The sequence below is a fragment of the Leuciscus leuciscus genome, assembly GCF_965113295.1.
Source record: "Leuciscus leuciscus genome assembly, chromosome: 22".
NCBI lineage: Eukaryota > Metazoa > Chordata > Actinopteri > Cypriniformes > Leuciscidae > Leuciscus > Leuciscus leuciscus.
In genome coordinates, this window is record NC_138746.1 from 6,754,250 (window position 1) to 6,775,160 (window position 20,911).

The 20,911-nt window shown below is 36.6% G+C and overlaps 1 protein-coding gene across 1 annotated transcript; it reads left to right on the forward strand.

Annotated features, from left to right (window-relative positions):
* The first annotated feature begins 1,289 nt into the window (after nt 1-1,289).
* On the forward strand, nt 1,290-17,976 carry pitx3 (paired-like homeodomain 3). Its single transcript, XM_082153192.1, has 4 exons — nt 1,290-1,517; nt 7,791-7,917; nt 12,377-12,582; nt 16,630-17,976. The coding sequence occupies exons 2-4, from the start codon at nt 7,809-7,811 to the stop codon at nt 17,194-17,196; spliced, it is 882 nt and encodes a 293-aa protein (XP_082009318.1). The 5' UTR covers nt 1,290-1,517; nt 7,791-7,808; the 3' UTR covers nt 17,197-17,976.
* The last annotated feature ends 2,935 nt before the right edge of the window (nt 17,977-20,911 follow it).

Below are 20,911 nucleotides of genomic sequence, written 5' to 3' on the forward strand. Positions count from 1 at the left end.
ACAGCACGACTGACGCGTTCAGTTCATAAACACGGGACAGAAATGAAGAATACACGTCAATACAGAAACTTATGTCAGTGCTGCAAACCAGTTGAGAAGGTATATGAAGGTGTTTGCTAACAGGAATAGCATACACCTAGTGATTAAAATAATTATATGGAATTATGCACAAAAGTTTATATCCACATTCAAGAACTTTGCTCAAGCATATGAAATCTATCCATAATCTATTGTGTATCAAAGAAACATCAGCAGAAATAGGCTATGCAACAAACATAGGCTACATCTTCAGAGTCAAAAAAATATCAGCATTTCTATAATGTCATATAGCCCACAAGGTGCTGAACCATGAAACAGTTATTTCGTTTTTCTTTTTTTTTTTATAATTTTTTATTATGAGGCGTCTGTTCATTAGGCTACGTACATTTGCGTGATAAATAAACATTACGAAAATGCAAAGTAACTTGAGATAGCAGCTTATAGTCGTGGAGTTGCACGCAAAATGACGAAAATTATGGGTCGATTAGTATTAAACCCTCTGAATGTCCTCAAGAGAGAATCATATCTGCACACATCTGCTTTAAATTAGCCTACAACTGATTTAGGCATGGTTTTATTTTATTAAAATACATTTATTTTATTTCTATTTTTATTTAAAGGCTAGGCCTACAGTAGGCTATATTCTTTATTGAAATATAGGCTATAGATTAATACTGTAGGCTATATGGATAGATCGATAGGTAGATAACGCTTAAAAATTCTTAAGGTTCCAAAAGATGGCATGAAGAACCTTTCAGAGAACCAAATTTCTTAGGCCCTATATGTCTTGTAATAATCTGAAGAGGCTTTTCCAATATAAAGAACATTTTGTCCATTTGAAAGGGATTGTTTTAGGTTCTTTATGGAACCATGAATGCCAGCTAAAACCCTTTATTTTAAGAGTGTTTGAGGAAACGTCCTGTGGGGTTGAGAAAAATATTCTATTTAGACAACAGAACTAACTGAATTAACTAATCTATGAATGTTCACGTTTAAATCTAAGGTTTTGGAGAAGCTGTGGAAGGTAGCTCAGGGTGACTGACTGAAGCCTTGATTTACTGTGCGTATGTTTAGCGAGCGCATGTGTGAGAGACTGAAAAAGAGCGTGGGAGAGAGAGAGAGAGAGAGAGAGAGAGAGAGAGAGAGAGAGAGAGAGAGAGAGAGAGAGAGAGAGAGAGAGAGAGAGAGAGAGAGAGAGAGAGTCAAGGGGTGGGCATTCACTCCTGCCGCGGACCTGTCGCACGAGATATTTAGCATAAAGTCAGTTCCCCTCTGCATGGGGATCGAGCCTTCACTCTCCTCTACAAACTTATGACAGGCAACACGAGAGAGAGAAAGGGGAAACTGTCTCTTTTCATTTGCCCAAACTAAGGAACTTTCTACATTACGACTGCATCGTTTCAGAAAAGCAGCGAGCACGCGTTGTACTCAAGAGTTGTACATTTTTCGAGGATTACCTCCACTAGACCGGGATTCATGTGAGTAGATGCATGACAAAAATCACTGTGGTGCTGATGCTCTCGTGCGATGGAGGAGCTGTGGGGATGTTGTCTCCTTCCAGTCTCTCAAAAATATAGGCTAACTTACCTGTCGTGTCAGACTAAATAGATCGCAGCACATTTTGCTGATATGGCATGGTGCTCCAAAGCCGTAGAGATGAAGATCCGTTTTGATCGGCGACTGAGGAGAAACACGGGACGAGCGAGCGTCGTTTATCATCGGGCTGAAGTTGATGTGATGATGTCCGGATGTGCCGAAATGTACAAACCTCAGTAACCTACAACATGTAGGCTACTCTTTAACTTTAAAATATGCAATATCGTGTCAGGTCATAGTGCTTTGTTAATATTATAGCCTACGGTTATATATTGATTTATTCGACAATATTTTAAATAATAACCCTAGATGATTAGAAGCAATTTATTAACTTGATAGCACAATCCCTTCCATTATGAAAAAAATCATAAGTTTCTATGATATCTGCATTCGGGATCATTTTGATTTAAACCCTGTTTTTTTATTTTTTATTATTATTAATTATTTTCAGTTAAACGCTGGCTTGTGGAAGGCTTTAGTTAATGTTTTTAATTAGTTGTATGTTAAACGAAAAGATTATATTGATTGTGAGTTAAGTTAGCCGATTTGTGCCTTCAGCTAAATTTAATTGAAGAATTGGCGGCGGTTAGGAAAACTTTTGTTAGCTTACATCTTTTATAACAATTGTGTTTAACTCGCATTGTAGCCTATTACAAAAACTACAATAGTAATAAAACCTCGATATGTATTGCTGCATATCATTTAACCACGTTTTTACGGGATTGTTATAGGCTATAGCCTATCTATAAGTCAAAATATTAATGCAATATAGCCTTTACAATATGATAGGCATGTGCTCCAAAGCCAAGATACCCGCGCGCACTGAGCTCAGTTATTTCGTATAAAAACGAATAAAAATATTCATATAATATTTTAAAACAGCTCGCTTTATAAAATTGGAATAAAGGAACAATGACATGCAACAATTTCTATTGGCTACATTAGCCTACTAGCTTCAGCCAGTGTTTGGGGGCATTTCTGAAAATGTAAAATAGCCTATAAAAATACTCAAGCAAACGCACCTGTTTATCTAAATTTACATGCGGCCAAATAGTCAAACAAGATTGACCGAAATATTTTTGCCAGTGTATCAAAAAACAAAAATGAATCGGATAGCTCCATTTCGTTTAGCCTATTTATTTAGTCTAAGTTGTATTTTATTACAGTATAGCCTATATTTAAATAGGCCTAGTTCTCTTGTTTATAACGAATGCTTGTTTTTATTTCAACGATTTTTTTTTATTATGATAAATAGCCCTACCCTATAATAGGCTGTCATAGTCTAAATATACAACAAGCGTTCAAAAGTCAATCATAACCGCTAAATATCGTTTAAACAAAATAGCTAATACCTTTAAAAAAACAATCAAAACAGTTCATATGTGTGTGGTTAAACCACACAGGCAGAACAGTGCGTGACGCTTGTGTTTGGTCATATGTCTTCTCATGTTGCTTTCAGTGGGGATATAATACACAAACACAAACAAGCCTGTGTAGGCTACTTCGGCTTCAGCTGCGGCCATATCACTGTAAAAAAAAACTATATGATCAATAAGTTATGACAACATAGCCTATGTTTTTACATTGCTTTAACTCATCAAAATAAGTTACGCAATTTTAACTTTTTTATGTTATACAACATTAAACACATTTTTTAAGCCAGTTTATCCTAATTTAAATGAAAGACTTAAACATCCAAGTTTATATAAAAGCCTAGCCTTTATTTTCTTTACATTTTGCTAACAAACAAATATCAAGAATATTTGTGGATGTGATGTTTCATAATTTCATTACCAAAAACATTAGTAGGCTATCTCAGTCGAATAGCGCGTGCGTAGCGCGTAATGTAATAAACATGCCCGATCTTATAGTGAGTGAGATGAGCATCTCCTACACGGATTTTCGGAGCTGTGCGTGCAGGAAAAGCCGCGCTTTGACATACACAGCCAAATGCAAATGGGTGTTAGGAGGGGAGAAATTAACATCTACAAACATTGGGTAGAAATTCCATCTGCCGCCGGCTCGAGTGGGCCCTTAATAAGTTCTCAGACAGCAAAGTGACACACATCTTAATCAACTCTTAATCCAAGGAATTAATTCTAAACGCGTTTATGAATAATTCCTGAGATAATGCAGCAGCCCGTGGAAATGTATGCTGTCTGCCTCTGTCGAACCAACAGATGGACCCAGCAATCTTCTGAAAAACGAGAGGATTTACCTCTATTATCTCTTCTCTTATTAGATATATATATTTTAATGAGATCGATGTCGTGTATATAAATAAACTGCCTCCTCACTGACAAGAATCCCCTGAGCCATGTCAGTACCAATATCTCAAAGGCACCATACATTTCCCAACAAATGTGTGTGTGCCACCGAAGAGATACACAAAGTTTGAGCCAAACTTTATTTCACAGAAGATCTAGCCTACAAAATAATTATTATTAGTGCATTTTAGCCTTTTAACAATTTGGAAATAAAACCAAACTTTTGAAAAATTGATTATATAGCCTAAGCTATGATAGACAAGGTCAGAAAAGCCAGGTCACTTTCCCATTTGGTCTCCATTTTTTTACATTTAAGAAATCTATCAGCCTTGTTGGCCCACAATCCTTAGAGGCCCCTTGATAGACTTTGAAATGTAATAATGTCACAAGTCCTGGCTGGGATGGGGGGGTTTCATTGACACCTTTCTCTGGATGAAATAACCAGCTTACGTCACCTATAGCATTGGGAACAAAGCTATAGCAAAAGAAACAGCATCTGAGCAGCCTGCCTGACAGATAACCATTTATCATGTTGAAGTATGTTTCTGATTGTAATTCTGCTTTCTCGTGATAGCCTCCCCACAAACCAGCTGCATTTACAAGGCAAGTTACCTCAATTGTTTATTAGATTAAAGATAAAAGTGATTATAGAGAGGATATTATATCTTAAAAATTGACCTTTTGTTTGATCAATAAAGTGGAGTAAGAAAGTAAAAGTGTAGTGCTAGAACATATAGCAAATCGAATCTTGATTAATGAATGAATGCTAATTGGTTAATTTCATTTATAGGCCAAATTACACCAGAGACAGCACAAGACAAAAATATGTAAAATCAAATGGCATGCTGTCCTGTGCACAGTTCAACAAATCATTATGTTTTAACAGGACACCCTGCTTTGTTATCCAAATGTTTTTTTTTCTTTAAGGATGGGTTGTATTGAGTATAGCCTATAGGCCTATAAGCCTAGTTGTTGTTATCTGGTAACAAAACCTAATTAGGGACTCTGAAAAAGGCATCTAAGTAAACAGTGTTTTGGTAGAAAAAGTTCATAATCAGTGATACTAAAATGTTGGTCTGTTATTTATCACCACTGATAATCTCCCCAGAGAAGGGTCTGTCACCTCATGAATACTGATCACTTCCTGAATTTTCACTATTCTTCTAATGGATGGAGGATTCCAAGCCAGCCTTTATTGATTGTACATGAAGAAAGAAAGAAAGAAAGAAAGAAAGAAAGAAAGAAAGAAAGAAAGAAAGAAAGAAAGAAAGAAAGAAAGAAAGAAAGAAAGAAAGAAAAAGATGAATTATGCTCTCCATTTATCATAATCATGAATATATTTAGCAAAAAGTGTATATAACATTCCAGTAACTGATTAAATTAGATTAATCTGGCTGGACCGTAATGAGACGCTATTGTTAATTACTCAATAAGTTCTAATGATGGGAAAGTCGGCCATCACCACCAATTCACGTTTATAAATGCCCGATTTTCAAACTTGTCCGTATACGGAGCTGTCGGGTCTATATGGTGCTGAACTAAGGTCAAAACTTTCCCTAAACCCCTCAGCAAGTTTATGGACATGGATCTGAAAAGTTATTAAGCATATTTCTTATTTTCAAAAACATCACTTAAACCATGGTACACACATCAGGACAATATCACTTAAGGAAGAATGTGGCAATGGTAAACAAGGGCGCTCATTTAGCTTGTTCTTCTTTTGAATAATATTTGTGAAATCAATTAACCTCTAATTTTAAAGAGTATATGATCTTTGTATAGCAAAGTTATATTAGTTGTGTTAATCAAAGTAGGCCCACATTATGTGATCTGTCATGTAAATGCAGTCTTATCATGTTGCATGCGCAGATATCGTTCTAAATTAGTTGTTTAACCATACTTATATTTTCTCGTATATAGTAGACTCTAATTGAATGCAAGTATATTTATTGCCCTTTCATCTCTGTGAAAGCAAGGAGAAAGATCTGCTGAAGTTGCACAAGTCAAGTGTAGTTGTCCGATGCGTTCGTTTATTTACGAATGTTTTGATAACGATGATTTTGGAAACGTAGAAATTTACAAATTACGCGCTCTTTGGAAAAAGGTATGTGACTCATTGGCTAAAAATGTTTTTATATATATTTGCGTAATCTTTAACTGGTAAAATGTTTAACTGGTAAAATGTTTTCCATGAGAAAGGCTATTTGATTGATGTTGGAAAATGAGAAACCTAAGTATGTGTTTTGTGTGAGTTCATCATTACATTGAATATTAACTTAAAACGGCAACAGAAAATAATTCAATCAAGAGAATAGGCTATTTTGGAGTTCTAAGATGTGAAGAAAATATTTTATTTTTATTTTAAGTGTGAATCTCGTTTCATTTACGAGCTTATAGCCTACCAGTCAAACCTCCACACCTCTAACAGTCTATGAATCCTTCAAGAGAGGTGAAACCCAGCAGGAAATAAAGAGAGAAAATCACATGTTGTGTAGCCTGTACTCGTTCAGTTCCGTAAACTCTCCTCGGCGCGCGAGTTTCGGTGCCGTTGGCTTCATCCAGTCACATAACAGATTCCAAAGAGAGTGATTATGTTTCTATATCTCTGGGGTGTTGCTGCTGTTACATAAATAAACGAGATGTTATTTTAGGCTCTATTACGAGGCTGCTATTTAAAGCTTTTGGTTCACGTAATTTTGAACTTTGATTGATCGGTGTCTAGTCCAAAACGTTTTCAGACGTAAAGAGTACAGTCCCGTAAACGGATGAACCCATACCTGACAACTTGGAGATTTGCAACACAAAGCAAATGCGCTGGCTTTTATAACTACATCTCATTTGATATGATGAAACATGCAAATAATGCTTATTGCACATTCGGTCTCATAGCTGTTCTGATTTATTCTAGCAGGGGGGTTATTTATTTAGGTTTAGGCTATGTCTTATTTTGGGGGGTTAGATTTAATTTGGGCATTTTTTTTTCATCTCTGTTTCGCTTGTACTTTTTGCGCAGGAAAATATTATCAAAAGCAATTAACAATAAAAATAGGCCTGGCTATTTAGCGAAAGCATTGACAAAATCATTGTTTAGTTTATAGACCTAATTTAACTTAATTAAAATACTACAACGTTTGTTTAAAATGAATACGGACAGTCTGAGTGTAAAAATATTTTTCATCATTATGTCGTACAGCGTTGAAAAAAATCTTTGTTTCCATCCTTTTAACCCAACATTGCAGTAATTTCTATTCTGTTAAATGGGTTCTTACTAAATTCTTTTCATCATAAATAATATCCAAGGTTGTTGAAACATTGTAATGAACTTATCGTTGCAGGTTGTGACTTTGCCACCAACTTTTAATGCAGCAATTCAACTTTTTGAATTGCTATATTATAAAATTATGAATTGTATCACGTTCATCGTGTATCATTTTGTGTTAACACTTTATTTTAATGTGCCCTTGTTACACGTTATATTTATTATAGTAATAACTACAAATTAGGCATAATTACATGCAACTAACCCTAAACCAAACCCTAATCCCAACCCTACAGTAAGTAGCCTACATGTTGTTAATTATCACTCAATTCTTAAATTTATAATTACACTGTAACGGTGTAACCCACTTTTTTGATATTCCTAAGCGACACTGATCAGTCGTGAAAATAGCCTACTATAGGTCTGTTTAAGGAAATCTAATGATAACAAACATTACAAATGTAAGAATAAAAGGGGATTTGTGTCTTTTATTTCATAATCACAAGTCAGAATTAGATGCGTCCCATGCAGTGAATCTGAGCAAACAATGCAGTATCATGTGTATTAGCTTGAGCTTGTGTCCATGGGGTATCAGCCTTCATGTAAATATGACCCTGTGCTGTTCACAGAGCCTGGCAGTCGAGGTGATGGATTTTAACCTTCTAGCGGACAGTGAGGCCCGAAGCCCGGCACTGTCTCTGTCTGACTCCGGGACTCCTCAGCACGAGCCGGGATGCAAAGGCCAGGACAACAGTGGTCAGTACATGTTCATCAATGCACAAAAATCCATTTTTACCACGCTTACTTCATTTTAAAGTCAAATCTGTTTATATAATAGTATATATAATGTTTTCTGGCAGTCCAAATTCAGTGCATGCTGTAATGCTTACCTATGAACGCGTTCTGTTGGGTAGACCCAGGGTGCGATTTGCCGGGGGGGATGCGTGGGATTTCCCCCTTTCTGGTCAATGTATCCCTGCCTCTGCTTAATTATTTTTATCCCCGGTGGGGATAAATTTATCCCCCCCTCAAAGTGATCAGTGCTACTACACTAGTGGCGAGGCGGATCACAAAACTTATCACGGATCCGTGGTTTGATTAAAATCCTTTTTATTTTAAAATGCGCTACTTTGACTGGCTCCGCAGCCTCTCTGTAACCACCACTCTGCAGACTTGCTCAATGTCCCGCCCACGGCGCTATATGATTGGTTACACCTCACGAGTAATAGCCTATCAACACTTGCGAGACGGTTGCAGGTCTTTTTTTACGCTGCATATGCAGCATATTACTGAAGCGGGAATAAACATCACAATCTGATTATCTGTTTCTATGATGACAAGCAGAGTTAGTGCTGAAGTTGCACATACGGTGTTTTACTCAACTGAGGCTAAGCAAAGGTTTTTTGATTACTCACTCACTCTTGAGTGTCTGGCGTGAGTGATTTCAATGTTAAGTCAATGTAAAGACGCGTTTACGCGCGTCTAGAGGTCCTGCGGCGCGATGCGTGTCGCGCGGCGCGGTAGACGCGAAGCCCGAATGAGGCGAATTGACTTTGTCGGCCCGGCCCGACACATTAACTGTATGTTATGAGCCCGAGCCCAATTTAAACCCAGGGGTGGCGCCAGGGAAGTTGAGATGAAGCAAAGATGAAGTTGACGATCGCCATTTCCGTAGTGAATGCGCATATATGGAGAAATGCATGGATTACATCAGAGTGTTGCCTATTTCTTTTCGTTTTGAATTGTTTCGTTTAAAGACATTTCAAGCGTTCTTTAGATATATTTCTTAATATTCTCTTTGAGGCATACACTTAGTTTCGGTTAATTTATGATGAGATCCGCTCAAGTTATCATGCAGTGCAAGTAACCGCGGCGGCGCCTCTGATTATAGCCTTTGTCTGCTATATTTGCTTCTTATTTATTAAATACACGCAATTCGTTGATGAAAAATTTATTAAAATTAAGATACAATTTATACAGAACGAAATTCACTTTAAAGAAAGGCTTTCTACAAAACAAAACTTAATGAAATAGTCAAAATCATGTCTAACCCACTCCAAGTCTCCCGATATATACTGCACATCCTATCTTACTCGTGCTGCTGTTCACTTTTCATAAATCAACATAGATGGAAAAAAATAACAATAATATTTTAACAAATATGAAACTAAATGAGCTTATTTAATGGCTACAACACATATAGTAGGCCTATACAGACACTCTATTTGTACAAATTGCTGCACATTCATTTACTGCTTCTGAATTTTGCACACATAAGTTGAAAGGCATTTGTTTGTGCATAGTAAAACATATCTGCAACATTTATCAAGTTCACGGATATTGTGCGTGCATTTATTAATTATTATCATAATGAATAATGCAACAAGGACAAATCATGTAAACTGCCTTGTTTGTTTATTCAGAATGAAATGGATCGCAAATGGATCTGAAAGAAGAAACGTAAAAAATAAATAAAATAAAATAAAAATAAAACGTGAAAAATGATGAACACAGAAAATGAACTTTGGATGAACTTTGGATGGCCTAGGAGGAGTAGCCCTAGTAGGCTACAACTCTAATTTAATTCAACAAGGTTTTAGAATATAGAATATTTTTTAAACAAAATAAATATTTTTAAAGATTATTATCCCGGGCCGGTGTGATGCGTGCGAGTGGAGGAGCATGACACGTGACGTGTTGCATTTTGTAACACAAGTGCTGGATCAAGGGCCCGGGTCGGGTCGGGTCAAATTCGGGCTCGGGCAGAGAATCTAAACTCTGATTTATCTGATCCTGTCCATTAGCTTTGATCCATGTACGGCTTTTCAGAATGTCACCAAGTACAAATATTTGTAATAGTATGTAATTTTTCAGCACGAAAACTCTTGTTAGCTAGCTGGGAACAATGAAAAGGGTCCAGAGCAGCAAATGCAGTGAATGAAGTTCTTGTTCTCATGATTTATTTTTATGAATAAAAATGTTTCAAAACATCCCCCCCTCTGTTTTTTTCACAAATCGCACCCTGGGTAGACCTATTTATGACACACTGTGTTCAGGTTGAATTGGGCTAGTAATAACACCTCCGCATCTTTTGGTTGTAGTTTTGAATAATCTTGGGTCATTTGAATCCACCTTTTACAGCCAGTCTTTCTATGTGCACTGTGTAGCTATAGGCTACTGATGATAGTCGCCATTTGAAGGAGAACATCCCGGCTAGCCAGTCACGTGCTGAAGGAACGGAGCATAAATTATTCATTCCTGTGCCTCAAATTTGATATCCAAATGACAGTCAGTAGGCCAATGCGAATAAACCTAAACACCTGCGAAAGAGCAAAAGGGTCTGAAGACGATATGCACATCATTGCACGACAGAAGATTATGTAGGCCTAATCCTAAACAAACTAAGAAAAGGCGTCTATGTATTGTTGCTTAAATTAGCTACAGTTATTAGACTTATCAAGCCTGACGCGTTACAGTTTTACAGTGTCAGCGCGCAGGCAGTTGCAAAAATTAGGTTAGCGTAATGTAACCTAAAAATGCATTAACATTATGAGGAAAGCGATTTTATTGTTTACGTGTTATTTTTTATTTTTTTTTATTTTTTTACAATGTTGAATAGCCATATCCATAGTGGAGATGAAAACTGTCAAACGTGTGTCTGTATTCGCACAGCAATTTAAGTTGTATTCCAATTTCCATCAGCAGATAATAGGCCTAAATATCACTAACCGGAAAAATCGCCCCAGGTTGCTTGGTTATGGAAAGTTAATATTTTTTTGAAATTCAAATCTCATAAAACGGATAGCCAACGTTCCATAATATAGCCTAAATAACGAAGAAGAATTTTTTTAAAAAATTTTTTACCGCCAATGGGAAAATATATAATTTTCCACTTAGGATCAATTCAACAAAAAAAATAAAAAAACACACATTAGCCTATGTTACGCTGTTAAATTATTTATAGACCATGTTGCGGTTTTATTTAGGCCTATTTTTACTCTTTCAGAAGCATTATAGCCTATCGCATTTCTGAAAAGTGCATGCTTTGTAATAAAAAAAAAAGTTAAATCTTCATTAATAGGCTATCTATATATGTATTTATACTGTATTTAATTGAATAGTATGAAAATGTATTATTTGCATTATTATTATTATTATTATTATTATCACCATTAGCTATTGTTTTTAAGGAAAATGTGTTCATTTAAAAACATGGCTACAAACATGAAATTAAAGTCACTCTGAACAACATTGGGGATTAAAAAAATATACTAAATAAGATATGAATTTGACTATATTTAATTTAATGGATTTTTTTTTGTGGTTGGCTACTAGCCTACATATGTTCACAATTACACACATACAAAAATTAACGAATGGTAAAGGTTTAATTTCAGTCAACAGCTTCTGACGGCACTCATAAATGATAAATCCATATCTCGTTGATGGACAAAAATATTTCCGCGATATTATATTCAGACTAAACACCAACCTAATTACAACTGACGATAAATCTATGCATTTAAAGCGTTGACAGTAATACAACACAGCGACTGATGAAAACGAGCGGTATCGGGATCCTCTCTTTATCTTATACACGGCCTATACTTAAACGACACAATGCAAACCCAAATTTCGTTGATTACAATACAATAACTTAATTGAACACTTATTCAATTCATCTTAAATAAAATTATTATAATGTTACTCTCAAGTTTTATTTTGGTGGGACTTGTGTTTAAGGTGCTGTTGTAGAGTTAAAGGGTATCTGTGCACTGACAGATGGCAGCATGATGTCTTATTGGTTTTCCTAGAGGCCCTGGAAAGCTTGCTGATTAGTTAGAACTGCTCCTAGAGAGTTAAGCTCTTGCCAAACAGCCCCAAACCTGCCCTGTCACTAATAGCTGATCCCAGGATTATGTGTCCGGCTAATTTAGCCCTTTCTGTGGGGTCTTCAATTTGCAATTTGCAGAACTCTACACCACAGAGGGAGGATTTTCATCACACATACAAAAACACTTTGGGCCCTGCAGTTTATCTTGATCTTGCTCTCAAGGCAAACACAAACTAAGGCCCTTTGTGTTTAGCACTGTAAACCCGAATAAGTTGGTAATCAGTTGCATCAAAATTTTTAAGATTAAGTAAGCATGATAATTGTGGGACTTAACCGTATATGTATCGGTTTAATTAATGCTTTTGCCTCTGACCCATACAGATACAGAGAAGTCCCATCAGAACCACACAGATGAGTCGAACCCAGAGGACGGCTCTCTAAAGAAAAAACAGCGCCGGCAAAGGACACACTTTACCAGCCAGCAGCTCCAGGAACTCGAAGCCACCTTTCAGAGAAACCGTTATCCTGACATGAGCACACGAGAGGAGATCGCTGTGTGGACCAACCTCACAGAAGCAAGAGTACGGGTACGTGTCCCTGACAAACTAAACCACTGTGGATAGGTAGGGCTCCGTGCAGTGGCGGATTAAGACTCTTTGGTGGAAACAAGAGTGATTCTGACGTCAACCCAACTTTCATTTCCAACCAAAATCCAACGTCTGTCCGACGTCGGATGTTGACGTCAGTCTGAAGTTGGATGTTGACGTCAACCCAACTTTCGGCACTGAAACCTAGAGTGCCCCCCCCCATCCCCCCATAACCCCATAACCACTAAGAATAAATAAATAAAATGTGTTTCATGTGAAAATTTACATTCAGTTATTATTATTATTATTTTACTACTCAAAAGTAATTCATATTAATAAACTTATATGACAACGGAAGGTTACATCAATGTTAGCTCATGTAGAAAAAAATCTTACAAAATCATCAAAACTTATAAAATAATGAAAATAAACTTTAAACAAAACATTTAGGGAATTTAGAACGTTGTGATGAAAGGGTATATATAGGCCTAGGCTAGAAATACGTTTGAGAATGAATCGCTTTTTTTAAAAGAGAAAATAATATTTGCGTGGTGCCCCCCCCCCCTGGACGTGGTTCACTTGCCCAGTTGGCCATATGGTTAATCCGTATATGTCTCTACGGGGTTCAAAAACAATTGTCGATGTAATAATCAAAATGACTGTGAGTGGACACGCTGACTGACAAAGATAAGAAGTCACACTCTTAGAAGAAAAGGTTATAAGGTTCTGTCAGGTGCTTCATATATAGAATCTCTTAGAGATTTCCATCATGGGATCATAGTTATACAGATTTTAATTCATTTAGTTTTTAATCGATTTTTCATTTTAAATTCTACTTACATTAAACAGCTCGTAAACATACTTTATCTGTAGAAAAATTACTTTAGTATAATGCAATCATTTAACACTCTGGTGTTCATTCAACCCAAAGTTTTTATTGTTAATAAAGTTTATTGCTGTTTATTGAAAAATGCACAAAATACTATTTAAATTTTTTATATGAAATATATATTTTCCAAAAAAGGTTTTACTCTAAAACTGTGAGAAAATCACAGCCATAAATCCAAACAACTTGTGTTCCAAATTTTAGGTTAATAACTCATAAAATAAGCTTTCAGTAGGCTAAGATTTTGTTTGGGCGCAATACTCACTAGATGAAATCAGTTTCCCATTAATTTCCAAAGGTGTCATTTTTGACCGTGAGGAGTAAAAGTGTGATTTTTCGGGACCGCCTTTTTGAATCATGTCCATGATTTTTTTAAGTGCCAAAACTTTACCATAATGTTGTACCATTCAGATGAAGTAAAAACACAAAATATAAAACATTTTGGTCAAAAATGTCTGAAGAGCATCAGTGGGTTAAGACATTTCTCCTTATAGTAGATATATAATCTCCTTTATATTATATAAACCTTTTTGGCATAAATGGCTCTTTAAAAATTGAGTCAGGAAACACTTTGAACATTTTATTCTAAGAGTTCACTATTCTGTCACTATGGTGCATTTGGATACTGTGTGAAATGAAAGGGCTTCCTTTTGAACCATGGGACATAAATTATAGTTATGGCCTGGGTTATTCCAGTATTTTCAGGAACACTTAAACACAAGACATCGGCTTTGGTATTGGCTGTGGCATTTTTTCTGTAACCAGAAAACTGCTATATTGCGATCGGTGATGTAACATGAACAATAGTTAGTTAGAAGAATCTAGAAAAGGTTTGTGACCTTCTGTCCCAACAAAAAGCAGAAGTTTGATCGGTGAAGCACACAAAGAGAGCAGGTGGGCTTCCATTCTGATGGATGACAATACAATCGCTAGTCTGGCCTCCTTGTCTGGCGCACATCTAATGGATCAAATTCACGTTGGCCAGAGGAAAGGTCACATAGCATACAGTCTTGGTTGTTATTTTGAAAGAACAACAGAGGTAGAGATACTCCTTTCCTAATGTCTATCAGTGGCCTCCTGAACTGTGCATGTATGTCAGTAATCCCAGCTGGAACCTTGTCACATATTCCGCATGCTTCTGCTGTCATTTTGATTTACGCAATTGATAGAGTATGTGCTCCTAATAAACACACAAACCCTAAATCATGGCCCTGACCTAATGCCAGCTTGACCCAGGATACTTTAAAAATGGACCACCATGACTGTGAAGGTTTCTTCTGCCACTGCTGGTTTTGAAATTGAAATGGAATTGAAATATATTTTATTATCCGCAAGGGGAAATTTGTCTTGCATTTACATTGGCAATACAGTACATTGGATCCATAAACAATAAATGCAACAATACACAATAACAACACAAAATAACCTCTTACATATATATGATCCAGTTCGAAAATGTTTTATTTAATATTTAGTATTTTTAGGGGATTTTATGGTACTAAAATATATTTATGCAGTAGTTTGCAGTAGTTGCAGAAACTTTTTTCGAGCATAGACCTGAAAATGAAATCTCCAACTTAAAATGTCATAAATCTTGAATGCTTTGGAGCACAGATGTAAACTTAAAAAATAATTAACATTTTTATATGAAATGTATGTTCTCCAAAATATGTTTTACTATAAATATTTGTTTCCCATTTATTGAGTCAAAGTGTGACTATTTTCTCAGGACCATTTAACCTTTTCCATGATTTTTGTTTTTGTTCACATAGCATGTGCCAAAACCTTTACCAAGTTTCGTACCATTATATGCATGTATGCCAAAAATATAGAGAAGGAACACACCGATCATTGAACTACATTTGACATTCAGTTATTTTGGAAGGCCTTAAACACCATTGCCAAAGTGTCAGTGGAACATTCACAGAGAAGGGTATTCCCTCTCTCCCAATATAAACTGGTATCATTTACAGTATGCTGGATAAAATATGTAATTAAATATTCCCAGAAAACACAACTACAACACAAGCACAAATCCGCCAGCAATGTACGATCACTGTGAGATTATTTTAGAAATATGTGGAGACAATCCTTCTCAGAAGTGATAAAGTATTAACTTGAGTCATAATCCCCTTGATTACTTGTATTTATCATATTTCTTTAAGTTACTAACTTCAAAAATATGTTATGAGGAAGGCGAAGTAATTTGTCTCTGCTTCTTATGGATGTTACTTTTAAAAGAAATGATTTACATATTGTATATAAAGGACGTTATTTACATTAATAAAACTTGATATTTAAAAGGAGCTCTTGTTTTCTTATTTTCCTTTACTAATTACAGTCAGAACACTTTCACGGGGGAAAAGATCGACAAGAAAACAGCTTTATAATTTCTCAGAGAGCTAAATGAAATATATTCATTTAAATTTTTCACATTAAAACTTTAATCCATCCAATATCCCCTAAAAATAGGATATAAAATTGACTAAATGTGAGGGAAGCTCTTTAATGACATTTCTCACTGGGGAAACTCATAATAAGAGAATAAATTAGTTTAATAAATGAAGCACTTAAATTCTGCCTGGCGGAACTTTTTTATTGTTTAAATCTCACGAGAAGGAGTGTTTAAAAAAAATCTGAATATTAAAGTTCTGTTGAGCTCTTTCCTACATATTTTGTTATGGCATTCAAAGTTACATTTTTGGGTTACACTTTATTTTAAGGTGTCCATGTTACAGTGTAGTGTACATACTGTATACTGTACATTTAAGCACTGAGTAATAATAATGAACTACATGTACTTACTATAGGTTAGGGTAGGATTAGGTTTTGTCTTAGGGTTAGTTGCATGTAATTATGCATAATTTAGTTATTAACACTTTATTTTACAGTGTTTGTTACATGTTACATGTACTTACCATAGTATTAACAGTAAATGGTGCATAATTACATGCAACTAACCCTCAATCAAATCCTAATCCTATACCCTAACCCTATAGTAAATACATGTGGTTGCTTAATATTACTCAGTACTTTAATATATAATTACACTGTAACAATGACACCTTAAAATAAAGTGTAACCCATTGCCATGAATTACACTGACAAACGATGTTCCGACTGTGGACAGTGCTAACTCTTCCTCGTTGTCTTTTACACAGGTGTGGTTTAAAAACCGCCGCGCCAAATGGAGAAAGCGAGAGAGGAACCAGCAAGCCGAGCTGTGTAAGAATGGCTTCGGCGCCCAGTTCAACGGACTCATGCAGCCGTACGAAGACATGTACTCGGGCTATTCATACAACAACTGGGCAACTAAGAGCCTGGCCAGCAGCCCCTTATCAGCCAAAAGCTTTCCTTTCTTTAACTCCATGAATGTAAGCCCGCTGTCCTCCCAGCCAATGTTCTCCCCGCCCAGCTCCATCCCTTCCATGAACATGGCCTCCTCAATGGTGCCCTCGGCGGTGGCAGGGGTGCCGGGCTCAGGCCTCAATAACCTGGGAAACCTGAACAACCTGAACAGCCCCACCCTCAATTCTGCGGCGGTGTCAGCAGCCGCCTGCCCTTATGCCACCACGGCCAGCCCGTACATGTACAGAGACACCTGTAACTCCAGTCTGGCCAGCCTCCGGCTCAAGGCCAAACAGCACGCCAACTTCGCTTACCCGACCGTGCAGAACCCTGTGTCCAACTTAAGCCCCTGCCAGTATGCTGTGGACCGGCCAGTATGAAGTCCCGGCGTCAAGCGCTCGAAAAAACCCCGACCCGAACTTCAAGCCCTTGTCTAGCCAACCCCACATCTGACTCCAAGGCATTATCACCCCGCAATGAACTTGTTATGGTTGCTGAAAGGACAGAATAGGAATAAGCTTCAAGAGGAAAAGAGCCTCACAATGGACCAGGCCTCAAAGAACTCGTGCGAAAACATGTCGAGACTTTGTCGCTGAACCGACCAACTGTTTAAAAGCTTTTGTCCGCTGCATGATTAGAGACAAAAGAGGACCTAAACACTTCCACTGCACTCACGGGAAGACCTTGCAAAAGCGAACAGAATACCTGCTCTCACCATTGGTACTGGCGAGGCGGTGTACATAACGGACTCTGTATTGTATGTGACAAACATATCTTGGAAATGTAGTATTTTAATGATGAGAGGAGCATGTTCCTCACGAGCGGATGTACCTCCTCGCGGAATTTTAATCTTTGTTGTGAATTCCATTCGCCTAAGGTCAGAGGTCAAAGGTTGTTGTAAGATGACAAGACGAAACCTAGCAGTGAGTAGTTTCAGATGAAAAGAAAAAGAGGTACAGAAGAAAAAAAACTCTGAAAATTAGGACTTTTTTTTTAAAGAATTAACTAAAAAGCCATTGAGTAAATAGATTTGTGTGGTGTTCTAAAAAAAATGGAGTCTATGACTGTAATATAATGTATGTAAGAGTGCAGTTGTTATAAAACAAGCTTTTTCTGGTGTAGCCTGCTTTGTCTCATTAAAAATTAAATAAATCATTATTTGTTTTATGAATAACCCATGCTTTGAAAGAAAATACCACTCGCTATCTGAATGATTCGCTCGTGACATTGGCCTGGGGGGAAAACACAAAGTCCTCGACGTGACACCATAGCAACGCAACCTCAGATCCATGGCAACATTATACAACAGAAGTGACAGCGCGGGAGAGTGGGAGACAGAGATATAGATGTTCTTATTGGCCTGTCACTGATCTGTTTGACCTACAGTCTTGGAGGGGCTTCCATCAAGCACCACTCACTATCCTGTAACAGGGGAATTCTTGGTGCAGTGCCTTGTATTTCCGAGGGAATACTGCCAAGATTACGTAAGTGTATGAGAGGAATCCCTCCAGAGAGTCGCAATGGGGTGTATTGCTCGGGTTTACAGCTCTGTCTATATATACAATAATGAATACATATTCTCCTTTATAAAGGGAAATGCATGTGCTGCAAAAATAGACATGCATCATATGAAATACAGGACAAAAACTTTTCTTTGACAAAATTACATTACATAGCGCGCACACACACACACACACACACACACACACACACACACACACACACACACACACACACACACACACACACACACACACACACACACACACACACACAATGTTGGGTTTCCATGTTTTATGTGGACTTTCCACATAACATAATTATTTTTATACTGTACAAAGCCTACTCTAAACCCTACCCCCTAAACCTACCCACCACAGAAAACTCTGTTTTACATTTTCAAAAAACATAATTCTGTATGATTTATAAGTTGTTGGACAAAAAATTTAAATGATCTCTGGTATTGCCATCGAAATGTCCCCACAACGTAGGGAATACCTGAAACACACACACACACACACTTCACTTATGTTAAAAAAATACAGAATATAATATATGGGACAACCACTTTTATTTGTCAGATTTTATTCTTGTCAACTGCCTTTTACTTTCTTTCTTTCTTTGTTTTAACCATGCATTATGTAGCCTACAGTGCGAGTAAAACCAGTTTGGATGCATGCAAGTATGATGTTTAGTGTAATAAAAACAAACAATGCAGTGAAATTAAACAATAGTGAGATAATGATATATAATTACAGCTTTCTGGTATGGTGGATCAGGATTTGGGTGAGGCATCCTATTAAAATGAATCTTCTCACAAAGTAAAAGCAGTGGAGTCTGTCCATGTGAGGTAATGGTGTGAGCTCACACTGATGATCCACGCTCAGCACTCCAAATCAATATCTCACTGGAGGGTAAATATCATCTGGTCCCTTATGTTTACCTCTCAAAACAGATATGGACTGAAAAGAAAACACATTTACAAAGGACTTGACCTGCTATAATCCTGAAACCATATGCTATCAAAATCTGAGAATCCAATGCAAGTTCAAACATAGGTATAATCAGGCCCGGTTTCAGAATCAAATCACTGAGGGTGCTTCTGAAATTTGTGAGGGTTCTCTATAAAGTGCAGTAATGTGTGAGCAACGGCTCCACCATTACAAGAATAGCAATGTAAAGTGAAACATTTAAGATTTATTTACAAGTCGTTACTTTTACAAAAAATTTGAATAGAATTTTATAATAGCCTATAGAATATCGATAGAACATAAAAAAAAAAATTCTGTTAACCTGTCGGCATTTACATTGCTTAATGCGTATCTATCTTGACATAGGGTATTTTTGTCCCGTGATGTGTTTATGACTTAATTATTGCAAGATCATTGATGTCACTTCCGAAAATTTGTCGGTCCTCTAAGCAGCATGAAACACGAAACTTTTATTTAAATTTTAAATGAATTATATAGCCTAGAAATTCCGCTCCCTTTATAATCCCTAAAAAGCCGTCACTTCGCGTTTTGACCATAGAGGTTTTGACCAGTGAGAGGAGCCTGGCTAAATTAAACGCCCCTGATTGGTTCAAGAGATCAACAAACATGTCTGTGATTGGCTACATTGCTCCCCGCAGCAAAAACACATTGTAAATTGAAACATTTGACGTTCTAGTGTAAACACAAAGAGCTTTTGCCAAATCTGTTTCGTCAGTGTTATATTATTACAGTATCTTACGTTTGAGATATTTACAGTAGTCAAAATGTGGATCAAAAAACATGAAATTTATACATGAATTTTGAAAACAATACCCGTTCTTGTCTTAGGACAACTTTGATTAACTTTTTTGATCCACTTCAAATGCTGTATGTATTTATCTCTGTCAGAAAGTGCACAGACTCCATCTTCATCCATTTTTTCAACCAAGCACTGCACCCAAACAATGACTCAAAGAGTGTTGAAGCATGTGGCCTTTATTCAAGCATGACGCCATGCAAAATAGCAGAGACAGCTCAATTACCCTGAAGAGAGACAAAAAACAACAACCACACATTTGGATACTTTCAGATACATTCGGATAGGCATTGTTATATTCTGTATTTGTCTCTTAAGAGTCATTCACACATTTTTCCACAGTTCACTAAATTAAATGATTACCTAACAGATCACACTTCTTTTCAATATTAATTCAGTTTTCTGACGTTATATAATTTTCATAAAAGTAGATAAAGGTGAATAAATGAAGCTTGTGAAAATAGAGTTGGAGGTTTACAAACTGAACACAACTGTTGTCCATCTACATAAAATCAAATACTTTTGTAACTGTGAACTACCATTAAAGAACTACAGGAACAGAAAATCATTAAACTTGTAACACAAAGGCTGACTAATTTTGAAATAATGAAAAGCTTATTATTAACACTTACATAAAGACAGTCAGGATGGTATGGCATTTTATATCAAGAACAGCGGCCCCAATTGGATAATTGCATATACTGTTGGAGGTCGCTGGTTTAATTAGGTTTTGATCATTTTTTCAGTCTGCGGTACAGTGAATTCATGTCATGGGGCATAAGACGAAATTAAAACTTAAAATTGGAT

Excerpts from the sequence above, each read along its gene's own strand:
- pitx3 (XM_082153192.1), top strand. The coding sequence starts at position 7,809 with ATGGATTTTAACCTTCTAGCGGACAGTGAGGCCCGAAGCCCGGCACTG. Across the intron at positions 7,918-12,376 it reads CAAAGGCCAGGACAACAGTG|ATACAGAGAAGTCCCATCAG; the intron begins GTCAGTACATGT and ends TGACCCATACAG. Across the intron at positions 12,583-16,629 it reads TCACAGAAGCAAGAGTACGG|GTGTGGTTTAAAAACCGCCG; the intron begins GTACGTGTCCCT and ends TCTTTTACACAG.